The 22883-nt window shown below is 38.8% G+C and overlaps 2 protein-coding genes across 3 annotated transcripts in view; one reads left to right on the forward strand and one right to left on the reverse strand.

Annotated features, from left to right (window-relative positions):
- LOC116852629 overlaps positions 1–22883 on the forward strand; it is a 104836-nt gene that overhangs the window by 9176 nt on the left and 72777 nt on the right. The gene's annotated exons all lie outside the window — the stretch shown is intronic.
- On the reverse strand, positions 753–6164 carry LOC116852632. Of its 2 annotated transcripts, XM_032833177.1 has the most exons (7): positions 5330–6164; positions 4903–5186; positions 4590–4819; positions 3605–3805; positions 2740–2958; positions 2064–2261; positions 753–1717 (listed from the first exon to the last, which is right to left on the reverse strand). In XM_032833177.1, the coding sequence occupies exons 3-7, from the start codon at positions 4764–4766 to the stop codon at positions 1604–1606; spliced, it is 909 nt and encodes a 302-aa protein (XP_032689068.1). In that variant the 5' UTR covers positions 4767–4819; positions 4903–5186; positions 5330–6164; the 3' UTR covers positions 753–1603. The 2 variants fall into 2 exon arrangements, with proteins under 2 accessions (XP_032689068.1, XP_032689069.1); XM_032833178.1 differs by lacking the exons at positions 4903–5186; positions 5330–6164 and having other exon boundaries at positions 4590–4879.

Here is a 22883-nt window from a genome sequence, read left to right on the forward strand (position 1 = left end):
ATATGACCAATGCTCTCTCAACATACGTTCTACTTAACGCTTCTGAATAATTAATCTTTTCCACGTAATGCCACGATGTTCTGGGTACGAATATTATCTACAAACAATTGTAACGTTGAGTAATTGGACGTTCTTCGATTGAATTTGTTCGAAGTAATCGTCAATTAAGCGGCCTTTCATTGAATTTTCTAAATTCAATCTTTAATTAAGCGGCCTTTAATTAAATTTGCTAAGTTCAATTGTCAACTGAACGATTTTTTATTCCCTTCGCTCATATCAATCGTCAATTGAACAGTCTTCAACTGAATTTGTTGAAAAAATCAAAATCAATCGTCAATTAGTTGAATTGAAACATACTGGTTTAAATCAATTATTCCATCGAACGAAATTGAATTGATATTTGTACAACTCCGGTTCGTGTTCGAGTTTGTCCAGTTTTGACGCCTAATTGACTCGCTCACGCTTTTTTATTCTTGCCGTCTTTATTTTCGCCTGTACTCTTTGTAGTACGTAGCTATCTCTTCCACACGTGCTACCAGCAAATTATCCGCGACTGTACGCGTATGCATCCATTAGCCTCCTTTCGCCGGTTGCTTATGATACAACGTGTGCTTTTACGAGATCCCTGTAGATTTGGCACACCCTCGCTTTCTCGTCCAACGCGCGAAAAGTTTTGCCTTAAATTTATATGCACCAACGTGCACACGTAATTAAAAGGATATCGCCAATGAGGGGATTTTTTATGTCGAATGTATTAAATTTTATTAATATCAGAGACAATTGTCTCGTGATTAAATATGTAGAAACATTATTATACCATATGAGAATATAAAAAGCAGTCAAAATTTCTTTGGAGTTGCTCAACTGTAAAAATTGGAGTTCGCTCAACTGTAAAAATTCTCCTCGCTGAAATATCGTCTTTGCATATCAAATTTCTTGGAACAAGTTGAATCATTACTATTTATATAGTTATCTACCTTGCAGCGTTATCTGTTTTCATGAATCAGTCCCACGAGCGATTGTTAGTTGAACTCTGACATCATAGGGATGTCGTCGTAATGTTACAAAAATGTATATATAATCGCTAAAAGATAATTGATAATTATAGAATATTCGTTCAACAGATCACGCAAACGTCCCACTTAAACGACAGGCAACATATTTTAGTTATACATTTTTATAATATGATTTAATTTAATAATGGTGCATAAAATAAGCACTGTTTATACGAAAATCGCGTCCTTTGTAAACTACACAATATACGTAATCTAAATTTAAATATATCACTATATTAATACATGTAGAGTCATTAACATCAAATTACGCGAACAGATTTTGGAAATTGACGATGGCTTCTTATACCGAGAAATACCGAGAAAATATTACGTGCTGGGAAACACGAGTATTTATTTTGTAAACAGTTCAGGCTAGTTAACTGTTTTATTCGTAGAGCTGAACGGCTCTACGGACTGACGTTTAACAAAGTTTCTTAAGATGGCGCGATGGATACCGGTTCAAAGACGATAGCACGATAAAAACGATGTACCAGCAATCGTTATTTCTCCAACTCGTTCGTTTTATTAATTGCTGGCAATTTTTAACATCACATGATATGAACTACTTGAAACTCATGCTTCGGTTTTCTTTCTATTTTTATTCTAATATAGTTGTACCAGTCGACAAAGCAGCAATAAAGGATTGGCTCTTCATCCATATCCTGAGGAACAAACGTTTGCGAATTATCATCCAATTTCCGAAATTCATAACTTTGGAGAGATTTCTTCTCTTTTAACTGCTTCTCTCTTTTAAACGCGTTTCTTTTCAAAGCGCGCAAGTGCCGTTTATCTTTCTAAGAATCTTTCGAGTCGAAACACTTTTTGCTGATTAGCCGATAACCTTAGGAATGAAACAAGCAATGCCATTCTACATAGTAGAACGTCTTACTTCCGAATATAAAATGTCCCCTTTTCTTCTATTTGTCACGGCTAATTATCTGATTCTTTTCAAATTCTAAGATACTGATAGAATCGTGTGAAAGGATAGTCAGTGATCGTCATTCTTACGACGCTGTCGGCGGCCACAGCCGGGGTAGACAAGTCTTCGAAAGTAGGAATTGGTGCCAATTCTACGACCTGTCGTCTGGACTCGCGTTCATCGATCCTCTTTTCAAACACGGTACTCTCAGTTACATCAGTGACCACGCTGGAGTCGGAACTTTGCGTATCATCCGTTGTAGTAGAAAGATCTTGTTCCCCTCGGAGCTGTAGAGTTGCGTGTAACTTTGTGTTACATGTTTTTGTCTATAATTAAGTGCTCTCTGAATTTCTGAGAGTAAAACTTCATTGGAAAAATGAAGTGCTCACCGAGTCACTCGAATTCTCGAGTGATTTTTCATTCATATAGAGTGAATTCTTCAGTCGAAATTGAAGAACAGATTTGATGTCCATCGTCACTGGAACACATTCACCCTAATAGGCTGAAATATTTACTCATATATGGTGTCAGAATCCACTCTAAACATAAATGAAACATTCACATTTGCGACTTTAAGTGGCAATATTTTCACTATCGTTTCGAGTGAAAATATTGCTACTTTTCACTCGCTTTAAATGAGATTTCACTCCAAGAAATTTAGAAAGTACAACATTAGAGGAGATATTTGCGAAATATATAATCACTCGTTGTTAATATTTCGCGAAATATCAAATCTCTTTATTTTGTTCGTTTATACTCACGCACCCACTGCCAGTAGTCGAAAAGGACCCAAGTTTGGAGCAGATACAAAGTCATAATGAAGATCGATAATATACACATCACAAAATTATGAATGAAGACAGGATGTTCCAATAATTCCTCGTCGGAGATCTCGGTGATATCGATGTATATATCAACGTGTTTCATCTCCATTATCCCTGTCACTAGCATCAGGATAGCCCCCGTCGCACATAGTACGAAAGGCTTGCGAATTCGTTTCCAAAATGACACGCGATTATTTAACGCGAATAGTCGAACAAATCTTTATACCGCGAAATTTGACATTGTGAAACAACTAATAGTATACATAGAAGAAAAAAGTAAATGTTTCAGTTAAGGTGGAACGTTCGTTCTTTAAGATCACTGAATCGAATCGATTGTCATTGTGAGAGCTAATGACTTGTATATATTAGTCTTGTAAAAATATTTAACTTCTTAAGAATCATTGAACTGCGTGTCAAGAGTCGCGTCTGTTGCAATACAAATACGCAACGCAAGCAAACGTTACAACATTCAATCGACATAGTATAATGTTTTGCACCATAGTTATATATCGTATGTTATATCAAACGAGTGTTCAAATAATTATGTCTGAATTATGTAGAACAAAAATATTGGACCAGACGATTGTAAGCGTGCTGTCGTGCATACTTCACACGCTGAGGAGAAAATTATTTGAAAATTTATTTGTAGGATTATAGGCTTATTTACAGAAATAAGCTTTATTTAACAGAAATAAACTTGTATTCCATAAATAAATTTTCAAGTATTTTTCTCTCAACAAACATTGTCACTGAGCAACTTTTCTTCACTTCTCTTCACTTAAGCAACTTTCGAATCAAACACTCACTATCACGGGTCTGTCGGGCAGTATCTTTTTAACAAGCCAGAGGATCGCAAGGATAAGGCTCACCAGCATGCAAATAGGGTACAGAAAGAAAATGGGATTTCTCTCCTCGGGCAATGCTGGAATCGTGTCGTCCTTCTCTCGTGCGCGTTTATTCACATAGTGATGTACGTAATGAAAAATTTCAGTAGCCAATATGCATATCTGAAAGAGTATTTTCAACAGAGAAAGGTGTTGGATGTGACAGAGAGATTTTTTCTACGAGATATATATATATATATATATAGCGAATAGCAACGCTTAGCAGGTTTCCACTGATCGTGACAAAATCATTAGCTGAAATGGAACGCGGGTAATCGAACACCGCGCGATCTTCTTCCTGAAGCGATTAGAATTCGCGGTGTACGTACGCGTGCTGACACGCATGTTTACACGTAACGTCCGATATACGTGTCGTCGCGCGCCACATCGTGTACGATTACATAATAAAGAAAGAAACACAGGCGCCGCGATTATCGCGAGATCATCACACTGAATCACGACGCGACGACGAGGAATCTGGTCAAAAGGAAAAAAGGCAAACAGAAATTGGGTCGCCCGGTTGCATTGTTTAATATATAAAGTTATTTTACCTCGCGCGCGCATGCACGATGTGGCACGTAAAGATAACGACATTATCTCGAGGTATCACATGTCGCGTTCCTCTATTTCGCGAGGAAAGTAGATCATGGTAAGATTTCATCCACTTCATGTACATTTGAATTTCGTGAAAGACGACGTTTTTGAATTCACTCCGTCTAGAGAATCTTTCTCCCCTCTTTGTCAACGTGAGAATCAAAAAATTGGGACGACAGATTTAATCGACGTCAATGGCTTTTAATTCTCGCTCCAAAAGATAATTCGAGTATGATGAATTTATAAATTTAAATCGTTCCCAATCGCTCTCTTAAATGCAAGAGTAGATTTGAAATCGTATCCGATTTCTTACGAATTGGGCGCCATGTAGACTGACGTGTACGATGTGCGAGAGATCTGTCCTTTTGTGAAACTTTCCTTCGCCATTGTGATAGATAGCCGCAAGCTTAACAGCTTCCTGGAGTCTGCGAAGCTCCAACGTGGCTTCATCCTCGCTAATCAATCGCCTATTTTCGGCTTGACTCACCATTACATCGTTAATTATTAACGCAAATTGGCGGCGGATTCTCTCGCCGATGTAACCTAAATATAGACACCAAATTCGACATTTCTGGACTAACTGACAAGTGAACAATGACGGAAAGTGACGTACACTATTAACTCACGCTGCTTATCAAATTATCTCCTTTGGGAGTTGGAAACGGAGCCATGACTAAGGCATGGTTAAAATTAGCCGGCGTTGGTAAAATCTCAGATAATTTATGCAGATAGATGCGATTCCGTTGGGAGGAAATTAAGTGAGGTTAACATAAATTATAGTTGCAGAATTACGTAAATTCTTCTTATACATACTTCTTTCATAAACTTTAAACTGTCGGCCTTAGTTCAGATTAATAGTTTTTTCTTCTTTTTCCTCTAAATTATTATGTTGTACGATTAGGAAATTTTCCTGTAAGAAACAACGAATCGTTTCGAATAGACAAACAGCTAATGAGAAAACCTTTACTTTTCATTCTCCAATCCATCTCCGTCTGATCCCTAAGAGGTCGACATATATTATTCCCATATGATATGATAAATCCTCACGCTTACTTTACATTTCGACCGCGTTAGGTCTGCAGGTAGATATTTTTCTTCCTTTCTCTAATCTCCTGGCATCCTTAATTTTTATCTCATTTTTTCTCCACACATGCTGACACATCATCATCAGTCGCGGACACCCCACAGATTATGCGTTCTCAAGCTGAGCGTGTATTTCTCTTCATATTCGCAAACACTGCGTAGATACATAATTCTTTTCTTTTTAGATAGATGAAACAGAAACGTCATCTCTTGTTGAATATATTAATTAAAATTAATGATAATATAGGGTCTTTCAAAATATATCGCAATAAAATGATGAAAAGTCTGATACATTAATATAAATAAAATAGTAAATAAAACATATATAAATGTGTGATTTTATTATATTTTTGCATTTGCCATGTTTTTGCCAGCGCACGCGCGATTGTTTGACTAATCGATCACATATTTTACGGCGGTAATTTCACGAGCTCGACAAATTTGAAAATTTTGACAGTTCTGGGAAGAAGTTTTATGATCCGAATTGGACATGACGACAAAGATACGCAAGCGTCGTGAAACGCGTTTTGGAAATTTTCCAATTGAACGTTGCTGTCTTTCTGACAAGAGAATATCGGAGATGTAGAGAAAGGCACTCTTTGTGGCCGTAACATTGCCGTCGCTATCGCCGTAAGTATCCCTGAAAAATATTGTGTTGATCCCTTTCGATGAAATATTAAATTATTTTCACCCGTGAAAATCAAGATCAATGTGACAGACGTGCTGTATTTCCTCAAGGCTTCTGACGTCACTTGCGCGTTCTATTTCGGATTTCTCGTTTGTATTAACTGAAATCAAACGCACGTGTGGTTCTATTTTAATTTTTATTCAAATTATATGCCCGCGAGTGCGTCGTCTCGTACAAAACCACACGAGTCGACAAGTAAATCCGCTTTAACTGTGAACCGTACTCCGTTACTTCTTTATTGAAACCTTGTTACATTAGTACAGTTAAAATTCGGAGTCACAGTTATTTGTAGCGTCACTTTGTATGAGTAAAGTGCTATAATAAAAATTTTAAGTATCTCCATCTTAACGGCCAAACGAGAACGAGGCATCGAAGCTAAACTTAGGTATGGCTTTTTGGACTGGCATAAATACTTTCCTTAATGAAAGCAAACGCCCTTTACACCGGACTATAAGTTTTACGATCCTTTCGAACACGGTCGACATTGCGCTACGTCTTTACGACACTTTCGAAAATATCGATGTCGTGCAACGCGAAATTCTCTGATCGTGATTCTCTTCCTCTGCCGAGCTATCGACATTTTTGGAGAATTACAGAGATTCAATAGGAAACGTTTCTATAAAAATCTTTAAAATCTCTATAATCTAAAATCTCTAAAAATCTCTATAAAAATCTATAAAAGTATATTGAACAATATACAGAAGAAAAGGACATGTTCTTGTTTGGAAAATATTTTTGTTTTTGTCATGTTAATCTTCAAATAGTCTTCCATATATATATTGAAGGAAAAATTACCTTAAAATCAACAAATATTTCTTTGATGGGTGTCATTAATATATTTATTTAAATCTAAATTCTTTTTATTTAAATCAAATATTGTTTACCTGATTTAAATAAATAATATTTGGTTTAAATAAAGAGAATTTAGATTTATAAGTAAATATGTTAATGGCACCCATCAAAGAAACGTTTATCGATTTTAAGGTAATTTTTCCCTCAGTGTAGCGTTAAGCAAAGATAAGTTGCAAAAATATATTTTATACGATTTTTAACGAAACTTATTATTATTCAAAAATAATTTTCATTAATGAAAAACAAACAAAACATTGTATTGAGAATATGACACTTTTAAATGTGAATTATACTCGGGTTCTCTTGTATCCATTTAAAACTAATATACTCAAATTAACATTGTTTGTTTCATATATAAGCAACGATATATAATTTTGTTAGAAGAATATTTAAACAATTTAAACAATTATTTGTTGAACTGAGAAAATGTATTGATGCGCAAGTGTAACTTAATATTTAATATTAAATAATCTTATTTGAAGATTAATATGTCAAAAATTAGGTTCTTCAAGAATGTATTTTTTTCTGTATACCAAAGTAGCTTTATTACAATAAAAATTGTCAGATTTTACTCTTAATTAATCTTTTATTTATAATTTCACATATTTTATCATTCTTACTTTCAAAAGTGCATACGATTACATGATACATTCAACCTTGCAATTATTGACAAATCATAGTAGCAAGTATAGGCGACGTGAGTAAAAAAATGTTAAATCGCGAAAGTCGCGAAAGACTCATTAACAAGCGGCACCATGCAAATTCTCACGCTGCAAATTGCAGCTCACAGTCGATTAGCGGATGCTTGGAACATGATGGATATAGACACGGAGAGAAAATATCTAGGATATTTTATTGTTTTATTTATCCTTCGAGCTGGCGCCCAATGTATAATTATAAACGGAGATGGCACATTACGCAACGCTAGCACGCGCATTCGCGGATGAAGCATGCCTTTTTTCTGAATTCATCGCCTCCTCGCGTATATAGTCATTCTCTCGGCGACTTCCAGGAGGAGAACACGTGGATGTCCCGTGTAATTGTATCTCCTCAATGGCGCCTCCGCTCCTTTCTCCGCCGTCTGGACGACCTTGGCGGTGCGATCGAGCAGAAAAATCCGATTTGTTTCTTTTGCCGCTATTACCGATCCGATAAATCTCAGGTAATCGTCGACGAGACGTCGGTGAGGAAGACGCCGCACGAGGAAGAAATCAATTTTCCAAGTGAAATTTATTTCTTGCCGTTGCGGTTGAAGCGAGCCATCTCTTCGCGCTCTCTCGGCTTGGCCGAAGGTGGAGAGACTCCTAAATAATTCCCCATTGCGCAACTCTCCCGCGTGTATACTTACGCTGTGCTCTGCACGCACATGTTCGCGAATACGATGAGTACGCGCGCACTCGTACATACGTTAACGAGTAATTTATTTAACGATACGCGCTTTTGCGACGCACCGCTTCTCACTTATTGCTCATCCGCACTCCCGCTACTCGCGATAGACGATGCGAATCTCAAAGAGAAAAAGAAATCTACGAGTCCCTCATCATGCTCTGAAATGGGTCGAGAAAGAGAAAGAAAGAGACAGCGGAGAAAAGGAACAGGTTTCCTGTCTTGAATTCCTTGAGAGATTAACAAAGCGTGATCAAAGATCTGTCGAGAATTCGGTATTTTGAAGGAAAGGGCTTTCCTAGACTAATAAGGGAGATTGGGTCTGGAAGTCATACGAATTAGTTTATTACAATAAATGGAGCAACACATTCTTCTCTCTGATATTGCTTGTATTGTTTGTATTATGTTACACTTCGTTCAGTCGACTAAATTACCGATCCGATAAATTTACTTGATATCTGATAGATTTACTTGAACGAATTTTATAAGTAGTAAGTAAGATCCTATGAATATTCAACTACTTCTCTTCTGAGTGCAAAACTTGCATGGAAGGTTTCAACAAGAGTTAACTGGGAGGTCGTGACCTCGAGGGATAAAAAGCGACGCTAAAAAGAATCTCACAAAACGTCGAACATTTATTTGAGGGAACGGAAGAATGTGCGAAATATCCTTTCGATGTGGAATCGACTGGTCCAACTCCCGGCGTGCAGAGATTCAAACTCGAAATTGTCCAGTTACACGTGACGTCACGCGGAATTGACGGGTTAATTGTTTTCTGTATATCTCGACGCGAACGATGTGCAGGTGAAAGAGCCGCGGCTGCGGCTAAAACAAGCGAGAGTTTGCACGATGAATCAATCCCGGCCGGTACTGCGTATTTTTGGCCGCGCATTGAGAATTCGTAGGTCGGTTTTCACCTGTACGGCCAGCTCTCCTCAAATCCGCCCCGAGATCTCGAGGTACGCGGGAGGTATGCGCGATGGGTTATCTCTCCCCTCGTGTTTGCACCACAACGCGGGGGTGGGTAGCGGTGGTCGTTGTTTACGTCTCTCCCTCGGGAAATACGAGGCAACGCAGGCGTGCGTGTGCGCGCGAGGTAACAAAGATAGGGGCGCGCGGAAATTCCCACGCGAAATAATATTTTCCTACGGGGGAAAGGAAAATATGACGCGGAAGAAACAGACGGTCTTCTGGCCCCGGTGAAAAATGGCATGTTCGAACAGCCCCGACAAACAGCAGACAACCCCGTCGTGATCCCGAAATCGTTTGCTCGAATTATTTCGCGAATCTCGCTGGCTTTTCCGCGCGAGACAAGTGCCATTATCGACTCTCCTCTGGGATACTTTCCCCTCTCCCCTATATACGAGTAGGCTTTGTTATTATTATCATTGTTATCGTTATGCGAACGGCGTGATTGTACCTTTTTATAACCAGTCACGATGCAAACGTGAGCAAAACAGTGTTTTAACCAAGTGAGAGAAAGACGGCAAATGAGAACCAGTCGTGGTTTTTTTAGCACGAATGTTTAAACTTATTGGATGGATAATAATGTCTAACGTGTCGACGCACGCGCTGAATATTTTTTCAGACTTGCAACATACGAATCAACTTTCCACGTCAGATCGATCTTTTAAATGATTAATATCTGTGTAGAAACAAAACGGGGATCAAAAAGGGCTTAGATAGTTTTTCTCTACTTCTATCAAGGGTCTGTAGACAAATCTATTTAGGCTCTACACAGAGATATACAGAGTAATGCTCTTACAAATTAGCACCTAGACTTGTAAATCTGACTAAGCCCTATCTTGGTATGCCTAATTAGACCCCGATTGAAATGAGGCTCTACTTTGAAATTGTTCTCAAGGTATAATAAATTAAATCTTTCCTCAGCGTACTTTTTGCCATCTTTTTTACAACTTTTATTGCAATATTGTAACAATTTTTCTTATTATATATAATACTATTATTATTATGAATATCGAACATATTTTTACCCTTTTTCTCTGGCTAATTTATCTATTTTTCACTCAACATCACAAAAAAATTTGTAATACTCAAATTCATAGTTACTTTAATGTAAACTATTGTAACGCTCATGAAAATATTTATAATTAATAAATATTTATAAATAATAAGACTTGGTCAGTGATCTCTATGGTTTCAGTAAAAAAAAAACGATTATTTATTAATAATTAATGGTTGATAATTATAAATATTTTGATGAGCGTTACAATAGTTTACAAAAAAGTAACTATGAATTTGAGTATTACAAAATTTTTTGTGAAGTTGAGTGAAAAAAATAGATAAATTAGCCAGACATTTTGACAGCTTTGACGCATTACAACATACTACACTAATTTACACATACTTTATTCTCTTATCCTCTTACGATATTAACATTAATTTTAAGTGTTGCGCAAATATACCTCCTGTCTCAGCTAGGAGGTAAAAAGTATTCCGGCGCGACGCGACGGCATTCGCGGTTCGCGCGAATCCGCCGGCAGTAAAAGTGCATTTCGGTCCAGCCTTGGAATCGCCGGACAAAAGCTACGTCGTCGGGCCCGTCTGTGCGAACATGGCCGGGTTAAGCGACCCTCTTCGCAGTTTCCTCGCTGCGCGTCCACGGGCGTTTCATCGGCGGGTTTATTTTCGGTGTCCGCGCCCGCCGTCATCGTCGCCTTCGTCTCCGCCTCCACCTTCGCCTCCTGTCAGCCCGCGAAACCGCACACTTCCGGTATGCGTTCTCGCGGAATGCAGCGCAGAAAACGCCGCGGCGCGAACCGCTCCGTTTTTCGATCGTTTTCATATCTCCCGTCGTCGCCGTCGCAGTTAACCCAGTTACGACGGTGATTACTTATTGCTTTACGGGCGGCGCGGCCGCGTCGTTATTAACGCATCGCCCGTTCTCGCCGGTGCACGGCCGCCACGTCGAACACACTGGGCTCTTTGTCGGCGAAAGAATTCAATATTAACGCGCGGCACGCGGCGTCGTCGTCGCCGTCGCGCAAAACTACGTCCCGAGGAGGCGTCGCCCCGGCCCGACTCCTTATTTTACGCGAGCGCGCGCGCCGTTAAATGGCCCGAGCTCGGAACCGCGCTGGGAGAGATCAACGGCACCGAACGATGTCGTATATATCAATTAACCCTTCGAGGCGTAAATTTGTTTTCCTCTGGGGCGCAGCGGTTCGTTCTCACGCTGCTGTAGGGTGGCTCTCTCTCTCCCTCTCTCCCCCTCCCCTCTCTCTCTCTCTCTCTCTCTCTCTCTCTCTCTCTCTCTCTCTCTTTCTCACTCGCTCTTTCTCTCTATTGTCTTTTAAACCTAACTGCGTTATCTTTCCCGCCGTAGATTCTGACAGAGGATTCGAGAATAATGGCGAATGTTTCAATGTTGCGGCATCGGCTCAGTCGTGATATTTTGTATGAAAAGTAACGCAAAAGGAATCTCTTTCCCTTCTTCTTCTTTCTTTTATTCTCTCTTTCTCTTTTTCATGTTTTATCGCCTCCTGAAAGCGCGTCAATAAAGATTAAGGACGCATCATCCGTACGTGTCCCTGCACACGGAGAGAATATCGTAGTTTCTTTTCATATAAATTCTTCCCAAGAGTTTGTTATATTTTCAGTGGTCCAGAAAAAGACTGTTAGTGAGATCCATCTTACTAAGGAACATAATAAATTTCGCTAGAAATATAGCAAATTTTTTAACAAGTTTCACAGTTTTTGAAATATAAGTAGCACATATGAGATGAAAGAATAACTAATTATGACAGAATGTCGATTTATTCCTCAGTTACAAAATTCTATAGCATTTTTACTATAGCATTCTCTCCGTGCAAAGAGTCACTGCAAATTGAAGGCACGCTGTTTTCTACATAAAAACGTATGGTACATACGTATACAAATGGTACGTACGATACAATTGAATAACAACATATTTTTATTCTAAAACAGCATATTTTACGTATTAATGTTCACACTGTTAAGCCCATTCTACAATTGCGTAAATGTAATCGTGAACGTAAGAGTCAATCCGAATGTTTTATTCACTGATTGCTTTATTCTGATTAGTTGTCGTAAACACAACCACTTACGAATCAAGCTTACGCAATTATAGAATAGGCTTTAGAGACGGCATTAATGCGTCATTAAAACGTCACTTGACGTTATCATGTTTGTTGAGCTTGCACTTTAAAGTGAGATAACTTTTGATCCAGAATCAATCTCTCTCTGAATCAATGTTACATTCTTCAAAATTGTTTTTATATATAATACAAGTTAATCTCTTTTCTCAAAAATTTTTTTCAAAACTTCATTATTTTTATGATATGGGCAATAAATACTTAAGAAAACGGTACATTCAGTATGATGGACGGGTCCTGTGCGAGGAGTTTTAAAGTCACAATTTCACTCCCCGGTGCGAGAGTATCGGCTTATCGTTTAAATTACCGGTCTTAATAGAGGCGCCGCGGTTACCTTTCTCGAGAGATATTTCCGTTCTACATTGAGCGGTTGCGAAATTTTTCATAAACCACAGTGACACGCGCAAACATCGCGATTCTCTCGTAATTCAATCGAGTTCATGATGGGCGAAAATACAAAGTGTTTATTGTTATCCCCGCCGCGGCGAAGCTCTTGAAAGTTGAACGAAGTGCAGAATGCGTCATTCAAAAGGTGCCGTGTTCGCAGGATTAAGTTGGACTTTCTGGATGAAGCATCCCGTTGGAAAGTGGCACAGATAGCCGGACGGTTCCGGACTCGAGAGTTCATGAATCAGGTATCGCGGAAACGAAGCAAAGGTAAAAGTAATAATGACGATGGCGGGTAAAATCCGAGAAACGTGCGCCGTGTGAATCACCGTGCGTACAGTGTGCCCTGGATTCTCGAGCGGGTTTTCCGAATTGCGTTATAGAATCAATAACGCGCAATAATTCTTCAATAATTCATAATTCTTCGCGGTCAACTTGGTCACTGAGTCAAGGGACAATATTTTTAAATCAAGAATTCTACGGTTTCCTACATGTGAGGGGAAAATATCTAAGAAATAAAAGATATTTATTTATTTGGATATATTTATTCATATTTCACTTATGTTAATATAAAATATTCATTAACAAATAAGAAAATATACATATTCTCAAAATCTTAACTTTTCACGAAAGCAATTGTTTGTTCTATTAAAATGAAGGAATTTACATTTAAGTAAATATTTAAATAAATATGTTGTTAGTATTTGCTAAAAATTAATATTTTTATTAATACAATACTTAAAAATTTTTATTAGTTTTTTATATTAATAAAAATTTTTATTAATATAATATTTAAAAATTAATATAATACTTAAATATTTTTTATTAATATAATATAATGTAATACTTTTTTCTCTCAATGTGCATGAGAAATTCCGAAATCGCTTGAGAAATCAATTGGGAAATATTATAATATTCTATCGATATTGATAGAATGCTTGATGATCGAGACAATTTCTTTTGCACAGTTCATCCCCGTAAGGATGATCGCAGTTTATCACGCGTTTAAATAGCGCGTTCTTGAACCCAGGTTTCCTCGAAGAAGACACATCGTCATAGCCAAGAATTGGACGAGGGTAAAATTCCCCACGACGATGTAGCACCGAGCAATTAATTAACTCGTCTATTAATTATTACCGTGAGGCAAGAGCCGCGGGATAGAATCAAAGGAGCACGATGCTGAATGGAATCTTTATGAGTGCGAAGAGGTACGAGGAGGAATCAGATCTTGTGGGTACTGCAGCGCTCCTTGACTTAATATGATTGAAATTTCAATTACTCCTTTAATCCATTTTACACTGTCATCTGATCTGATTGCTTTCGGACGCAACAATTAAATTCGAACCTAATTAGCCGGATTATCCTCGTCTCGCTCTCTTTTGCTCTTTTTCCTTCTTACAAAACAAGAACATCTGTTTTAACAGAACTCGCCTTTCAATATACATTAAATTAAAAAATCATTTTAGTACCTTTATAGCCGGTGGTATCTTTTCACTTGATAACAACTAGCCGGTGGTATCTTTTCACTTGATAACAACTTGCCCTAGAAATAACACTAGAAAGAAAAGAGGAAGAAGAAGAAGCTAGTGAATAGTTTGAAGAGCCGCGAAGGGACGCGATTCACTGGACGAGCGCGGTGCATTCGCCGCGAATGCAACCAGCGACGCAGCGTGCACGCCGGCCGAGTGCGCCTACGGAGTCATCCGTAGTGCAGGAAACAGGAAATCCTGAGCTCGGTGAAACCGAGCAGAAACGTCGGGAGCGCACAGAGCCTCCACTGTCTAGGAATTCTCGGTCGATGGAATGAGATGAGACGGCGGCGGCGGCGATGACCAACCGCCGCGACCAGTCGCTTCTTCGCGAAGAGGGATGCAAATGAGGGACTCGCCTCGTGTGTATTTACATGCCTACCCACGTCTCTTCTAAATAGCGTGTCGTGAGCATAGCTCGGCGAACGCCGCGCGTCCCTTTTTATCAACGCCGCGCGTCGCCATTAATTACGGACACGATCGGAATAAGAGCACCCGGCGGGGTGCACGAGCGGATATTTAGAGAAAAGTGCACAGCGAAGCTGAAATATAACACGAAGAAATATGAGTGTGAATTCCTCTAGCGAGGAGTTGAATTTCCCTTGGCAGAAATATAAGGATATAAATGGTTTAATTGGAAGTAGTCATGGCAGCACGAATATCTTGTAAATAACAATGAGTAAATGCAAAATCACGGCTATAAGACAAAAATATCGATGTCTGACACACGCCTAATCCTAGTCATTCTTCTTGTATTGGTTTATAAATACAAATATTTAAATTTCTAATCTAAGATATACACTGAGTAAAAAATATTTGAAATCTTATTTGTGGTATATAAAGTTTATTTCTGTGAAATAAACTTTTATCCCACAAATAAATTTTTAAGTATTTTTCTCTCAGAGTATACTGAGGGAAAAAACATTGAAGAAATAAAAAATATTTACCTGGCGAGTGTTATATATTAACACATTTACTTATAATAATATACATATTTTTCAAATGAGAAAATATGCACTTTTTTTTAAAACCATTGCTTTCCATATAATTTTTCGTAAAAAAATGAAAACTATTAAAATGAATAAAATGAAATAAATGAGAAGCAATGGTTTTAAGATGAAAACTAATTGTTTACTCTATTTAAATAAAAGAAATTAGGTTTAAGTAAATATGTTATTAGTAACCATCTAATAAACCATGTTTCCTTTTGTAGATATTTTTTCTCAGCGTACATATATTGAATATATGCATATATTCTATTTAAAGACCAAAACAATAACAATAACAATGTTCAAGATTAGGTACGCGTTGAGTTATTGATGCTTTTAGCTTAATAAAGCTTTGCTAAAAAAAACGAGGCGATATCCAGCCGTATTTTCCGGAAGAAGGAAAACTGCATTTCAGTCTATCGTTGGTTCAGAAAGCACGATAGGCATAACACGGTGACATACACAACTCGTGCTTGGGCTCCGGCGTTAATCGGCCAGATTATATCACCTCGTTGTGAAAATTATGCGCGCAGGTTTATCCCGCGAACGCGACTCCGCTTTGCGTAACGTAAAGCGCGTGACCGAATCAAGAGAGGGGCGAGAAAGCAAAGAGCAGCGCGCATACGGCGCGCAGCCGTATCTCGCTGCGATTGCAGCGGGCACAAATCGCGATCGCTAATCACGAAGCAGCTGGCCGGCTCTGCGGCGCTCATTAAAGGTCGATCGATAACGCGAAACTGCGAGAGTCGCAAAGCACCGTTGCGCAACGTTTCTATAATGGGTGCCCCGAGGATATATTTATCAAACTTTCGGCTCGCACACGAGACCGCCGGCGGATGCAATGTTGATCAGCGTTTACTGCAATTACCTGCAACTTCGCTCACGTATATCACGGATCGGACTTCTCTTCGGAGAAAGGCAGCCGCTCGTACTGATGCAGAATTAACATTAATATCCGAATTATTATTCTAAAGAGGATCTTTTCAGCAAAATATAATTTTCATTTCTAAGAGGATCGGAGAAATTCTCCCCTCGCACACTTCTCGAAAAAGAGCACAGAGAGCAACAGTTTCTTCGTCTCAGCCCCTCTTTGTATCTCTCCCTTTATCCGCTCTTCTCCTCTCATCTGCCGCGGGTGCCCTAAACGACAATTAAACTTTCATAACCTGTCCATTAGCGCGAATTAACGCGGTGCACTAACTCATCTGAATTCCGCTGATGCAACGCACTTAATTTACGTGCGAGCGTCGACCGCCCGCGCGCGCTCAGCACGGTGTGTATGTGCGTGTGTGTGCGTGTGTGTATGTGGGCGGGGGTGTGTTTGCCCTCCTTTCCCCCGAGGATGCGTTCGCGCGAGCAAAACGGCAACGCGTGGGGGCGATCGCAAGGGACAGAGAGCCCGAGTCGGATTGAGTGGGTGCAAGGGAGAAAGAGAGAAAAGAGGAAGGGAGACAGGAGCGAACGACAGAGGGACATTTAGAGACTGATGGCACAAACCTTTTAGGCAAACTAATGCATTGAACCTGTAACATCACAGAGGCTACTCCAACAGCTCGATCTGTCCCCTCCCGTGCCCGCGACGCCCGCAATGTCCGTATACACGCGTGTACGTGCCAGCGGCTTCATTATGGGAAATGTATCGAGTCGCACGGAGGTATCTCTGTGCACGGGAATATCCGGCGACGCGTGTACCTGATGATAATCAACGAGCATCGAGCTTTTTTTTTCTTTGACGAGACCGGCGGGATCTTATCGCGTATGAAAATTTACGCCTTGACAATGACAGCCCGCGTTTGTCTTACTCGAGCAATTGTAAAATTATGGAGAAATACATTCCTTATGCCTTTTCGTCTTCTTTTCTTAAACCCAAGCAACGAGAAGTGAATGAAATTGTTATAATTAAATTAATTCTCCACGTACAATATCTGTTTTTAGAACACATAATCTGGACCTGCCGGACCCAAACGATTTTGAATCACCATAACTAAGTTAAAAATCAATATTTTGGATATATTTTTTCAAAGATATAAAAATGTTTCGCGCAGATAATATAGTAGCGTGATAAAATCAAAATTTACAGATTTACGTTATTCGGAAATTGTTTTAAGAATTCTTTACGAAAGTTGATGAAAGATTGAATATTTGTTCGGATCCCACAGAGAAGTGTCGATGAAGCTTTTATTATATCGAACATGTTCTAGTGCAATTGAATCGTGAGAACAGAGATTACTTAATTGGACTCACACCGAGATATCTATATCGCGGTATGCAAACGTTAAAGTGCCAAGCGATATTTTCTGTTTGTCTCGTCGACTCTCGTCGACTCTCCAGTTAATAGCTCCAGTTGATAGACTATAATGTAGAAACACACATGCTGTATTCTGCACGGAAAAATTAATTTTTCAGTTTGTATAATTAAATATGGGCACTAGATAAAAGACTCACTGACGAGAAATGATATCTATCTGTTATCATGATCGAAAATATTCGTCTAAATGTTCAATTCGGTTGAGGTGAGATGAGTTTGGCTGAGTAGAAATCTCTCCTGCAAAGATCTTTCTGTTCTCACAGTCGTGCTCGCAATGTTTCGTCTGGTTCCCAGGTAACGACAGAAAATTCAGCTACACTAGCAGAGTTGTTTTTTCCGTGTGCTATTTAGATTTCGCGAGTTTCGATACGTGGCGTACGTAGGCATTATTTATTTATTTTCTTTTAACTTGGTGTTTCTATATTTTCTACGGGGGTATTCTCTCTCTCTCTGTCCCTCCCTCCCTCTCTCTCCCCTTCTCCGAACACAAGTGGAAACGCATGTGTGCCGGCGGGATTCATTATGGCAAATGTACCGAGAGTTCAACCCCGTATGCGAGCGCACTTATGCACGCTTGCATACTGATACGCGGGAATGCGCGCGTGCAATTACCTACGAGCCTGCCGCCCCCACCATGCCACCACCACCCCGTCCCGTCGCCCACTCCCTCCTACGCTCGAACTGTGCACCGGGAGAGTGTACACATAATTACCAGTGGGAAGGCGCGATTATTAATTTAGGTATTACTCCACAGACCTATATGCCGCGGCACGTTCCTTCAGCGGGACATTCCGTGCCGAGGTGAAGGTTTCCGTTTCCTCGACTCGTTGACTTTGGAAAGGGGAAAAAAGGCGCAAAGAGAATTGGCTCAATAGCGTTATTCAATTCGCAATTGGAGAATTGTTCAACAGACCAGGCAAATCTCGCACTTTCTATGCGTTTCAACGCTGATGCTGAGTTAAATTGCAGTAACCGCGAGTGAAGTGATCACATAAATCGAAATTTTGATCCTACTTTCGACTTCAATATTCCTTTTAATTTCTCTGAGTTTACTTTGACACTCTGAACTTAGCCTTACTTAGCCTATTTTTATATTTCGAGGCTCACATCAACCTCTTGATTCTATTTAACCTCTTTTACCTACTAGTTTTGCCGAAAGATCCTCTTTAGAACCTACAATTGGAATTTCGTGCATTTTTTGCCATTTAGACAAGTAAGACTTCAGTTTCCATATGTATTAAAAATATATTGATATTTTAGAATGTATATAGATGTTAGAAAATTTAGATCGAAAGTAGAACTAAAATTTCGACTAGGAGTGTACCTTGTGAGAAAAATTAAAATCTTTTTAATACATCGTCTGGTTTATGCTACATCGCCGTATACATAACGTCGACAGTACGAATGATTTTTTTCATTGAGAATAATCGTGACAGCGGTGAAGTTCTATCGTTCCCGATAGAATAACAGAAAATAATGGATATCACTTCTATCGCTTTTCCTGAAGACATCTGTCCAACGCAAGTGATCATGTGCACACGAAAATCAAACTTTCAGTTCATGTGACTCAAGGAGGACTTGACTAAAATTCCGTAACGAGAAATGGTATATATATATCTCTATTACATCGTAACCGATAACATTCATCTGAGCATTCAGCTGCTTCGATCCCAGTTAAGATAACTGAGAGCATTGAAGCAATTAATTTGGTAGAAAATCTTCTACAGAAATCTTTCTATTCTCCGAACCGAATTTCCCTATGGTCCCTACAGAAAATTCAGTTATACTAACGGAGCTGTTTTGTTCGCGTGCACGGAAAAAACCTCAATTCGTAAAACCTTTTACGGTCATTTTTTCGAAATTTTTTTGTAGGAAAGAATGTATTTTTTGTAAGAAAATATATATTTTTTTTATTGTATCTTATAACGGATGCTGAAATGCGTCTAAGTTATGATCGTGATAAGATTTTGAATGGTATTCCAAGAATATTAGGATTGTTAAATCTTAGGACAATATTAAGACTCAAAAAAAATATCGCAAAAAATTTTCCTTCCATGGTATTCTTCCTTCGGAACTATTCAAACTGTACTGTAAACATTTCTCGTATCATCAAAACTGATATTTAATATATCAAAAATAATATAAATTAATAATATAAATATAATATAAATGATAAAAAATATATAAATTAGGTGTTCTTTTTATGTTGGAATATCTGTATATCATATAATTCAATGTGAAAAATTAAGATCTAACTCTGAATAAAAATCTGAATATTTCACATAAGACATATTTCACATGAGACAAGTTTCAAGTAATAAGAGCTTAAGTACGAAGGATGAAAATTCAGCGACGCGGAATGATATCTCTGTTTCACCGTAACAGAAAATATGAATAATTTATATGAATATTCAGCTGTAAAAGGTAAAAGTCATGTCCGGGTATATACCTAATCCAGGAGACTTTTATTGTTTTGATCTTAAAATATAAATTAAATAAAATTTAAATTTTAACATAAAATATACATATAAATATTCAGTATATACGTATTCTATGTTCTGAAAGATTAATCGTACTTAAAGACTAAGATAATAAGAATGTTCAGGATTAGGCACGTTTCGGGAATTGGTACTTTTACATTATTAAAACTTAGTTGCAATAATTAAAAATAAATATAACTGAGCAGAAACTCTTCCCACATCTTACTGTGGAAACCTTGCTGTTCTAAGTTTTTCATCTGACCCCTATTTTTACCGAGCGATGGAAAATTCAGTTACTCTAATGGAATCGTTTTTTCTGCGTAACGTCGCGTGAAGTGAGATAGGACAATAGCGACAACGACGATGACGACGGAGAACGATTCCGGCGGACCTCCCGGTCGTAATGGGTGACCTCCGCAATTTTCAGAGACCCGAATTATCGCGAGATGATCACAATCGGCGCATCGATTTATGCTTCCGGCGCCGCCGTGCCGTCTCCGTGGGCGCGCGCGCGCGCGACTCCATTTATTATTCTATTAAATTCGTAGTTTCCCGTCGGGGGGTCCCCACCCTTGCCTACAGCTATCTCTCACTCACGACTTAATGCGATATTCATACTGAGGCGAGCGAATGGACCGGCTGGGATCCGCCGCATACGCCGTGTCGTAATTAAGTCGGACACCGCGGGATCCTCCCGCGCGCTTTTTCTTATCTCCGCCCGGGGCGGCGGGCCGCTTTATCTGTTTTATCTGCGATTCTAGTTGCAACAAAGTTGCAACTGTAATATCCGCCGACCATCGATCTTTCTTACTGCTCATTGCTGCTGTTGCTGCGACTGCCGTCGCTGCCGCTGCTGCACGGTGCGTCGGCACCTGTAATTATTTTAATAGTCGTTCGAACGATGACAGCGCGCACTACTGTAATTACCGTGCCGGTAGGATTGCGTTAACTTAATATATAACAAATGGGTAGCACGCGTTACCTAGAGCGATAAGTAACGGCGCCAGACGCGAAAGGGCAGGGCCGGCTGCGCGTGACTCGAGGAATGAAACGAGAGCGCTCCACCCACGCGAAAATCATTCGATACCGAGACGAAACGATATCGTTTCGTCATATTATCGATTTCGGCAATTTATTGGTCGTCAGTGTAATGAGAGAGAGAGAGAGAGAGAGAGAGAGAGATTTTGCGCGCAAATGAATTGACGGAATCATTCGTGAGAAATGAGAGCGTGTTTAAAGCGGTCGAAGTGAATATCCGTTTTATCCAACTTCGCGGTAAGCAGCTAACCCTGGAAGAAAGGTCACACCCGTTACATTTTACCGCATGTAAATGCAGACCCGTTCTTTGACATTCTCAGGACATCTGTGAGTGCGAGATATCTCGTGGAAATCTTGCGCTATATTTTATAAAATATATATCTCATAAGATCAAATCTCATATAGTTCAAGGATTACATTAAACGTTTAAAATATGTGCGTTATCGACGATCAGAAGTTGCAGAAGTAGTATAAGATTTGCGCGTTGCATTATATGTATGTAAATTTGTAACTCATTACGCTCCGCGATTGTGCTACGTGTATGTGTGTGTGTGTGTGCTCGTGTCGAAAGTTCGAGACTGTATTCGTATATCGCGAGACCGATGGTGTTCCTTCATCCTTCATCTTTCACCTTTTGATTTTCCGCGCGAGGCACTCTGTTGTCAAATCGTTGGGTACTCTGACAACCCTGAGTCACGACAGCACCTGATTTCAGATGTGAAAGGATATCGTAGCCAATGCCGAGTATACATAATCTCTAACCTCTCACAGATTTCTCGCGGATTTACGCTCCGAAAATGCCATCTGAAAGGAGGATTCGCTCCTCGTGCACTGTTATAAGCGCGAGTGAGAGTGTATAACGTAATGTTAAATAGAATGAAACGGTTTAACTCAAAATTTTCTGACGAGTACTTGATTTTCAAGCTAGTGCATACTTGACAATGAAATTGATTAGCTTATACTTGACAATAGAACGACTTAATACATATTTGAACCATTTTTCTTAATTTTAAATGGAAAGTTTGATCATTTTTATCGAAGATGACTATATATATATATATATATATATATATATATACCCTCGATAACAATTATCAAACTTCCCGTAGAAATTTAAAAAACAATTGTTTAAGTATATGTTGGCCCGAGTTTTATGCTTGATAAATGCTGTAAGTTTCCAAATAATAATCCTAACTCACATATATATACATATACATATATATACTCTGTGTGTAAAATAAATAGCTTACCTTTTAGCAAAATGAGTAAACAGCTGATTTCGAGGACAAAGCCTGTCCTACCACTTCTTATGCGCTCATTCGTTTATACATTTTAATTAATTACGTAATAAATATTGAAAAAATTTTAAAATGGTTATATATATATATATATATATATATATATATAACTGATCGAGCAACCGCCGTGTATGGGTAGAACGGGTCAAAATAATCATAAAAGTTACATACCATTTTGAAACTTTTTCAATATTTATTACGTAATTAATTAAAATGTATAAACGAATGAGCGCACGAGAAACGGTAGGACAGGCTCTGTCCTCGAAATCAGCTGTTTACTCATCGTTGCTAAAAGGTAAGCTATTTATTTTACACACAGAGTATATATATGTATATATATATATATACAGGGTGACCCATTTTAACTTAGGCAGCCAAATAACTCGAAAAATAAGCACACTACGAAAAAATGTTTAGAATCAAAATTTCGTCA

This window comes from Odontomachus brunneus, unplaced genomic scaffold (assembly GCF_010583005.1).
Source record: "Odontomachus brunneus isolate Ranch 3 - 2012 unplaced genomic scaffold, Obru_v1 Obru_scaffold_242, whole genome shotgun sequence".
Taxonomy (NCBI): domain Eukaryota; kingdom Metazoa; phylum Arthropoda; class Insecta; order Hymenoptera; family Formicidae; genus Odontomachus; species Odontomachus brunneus.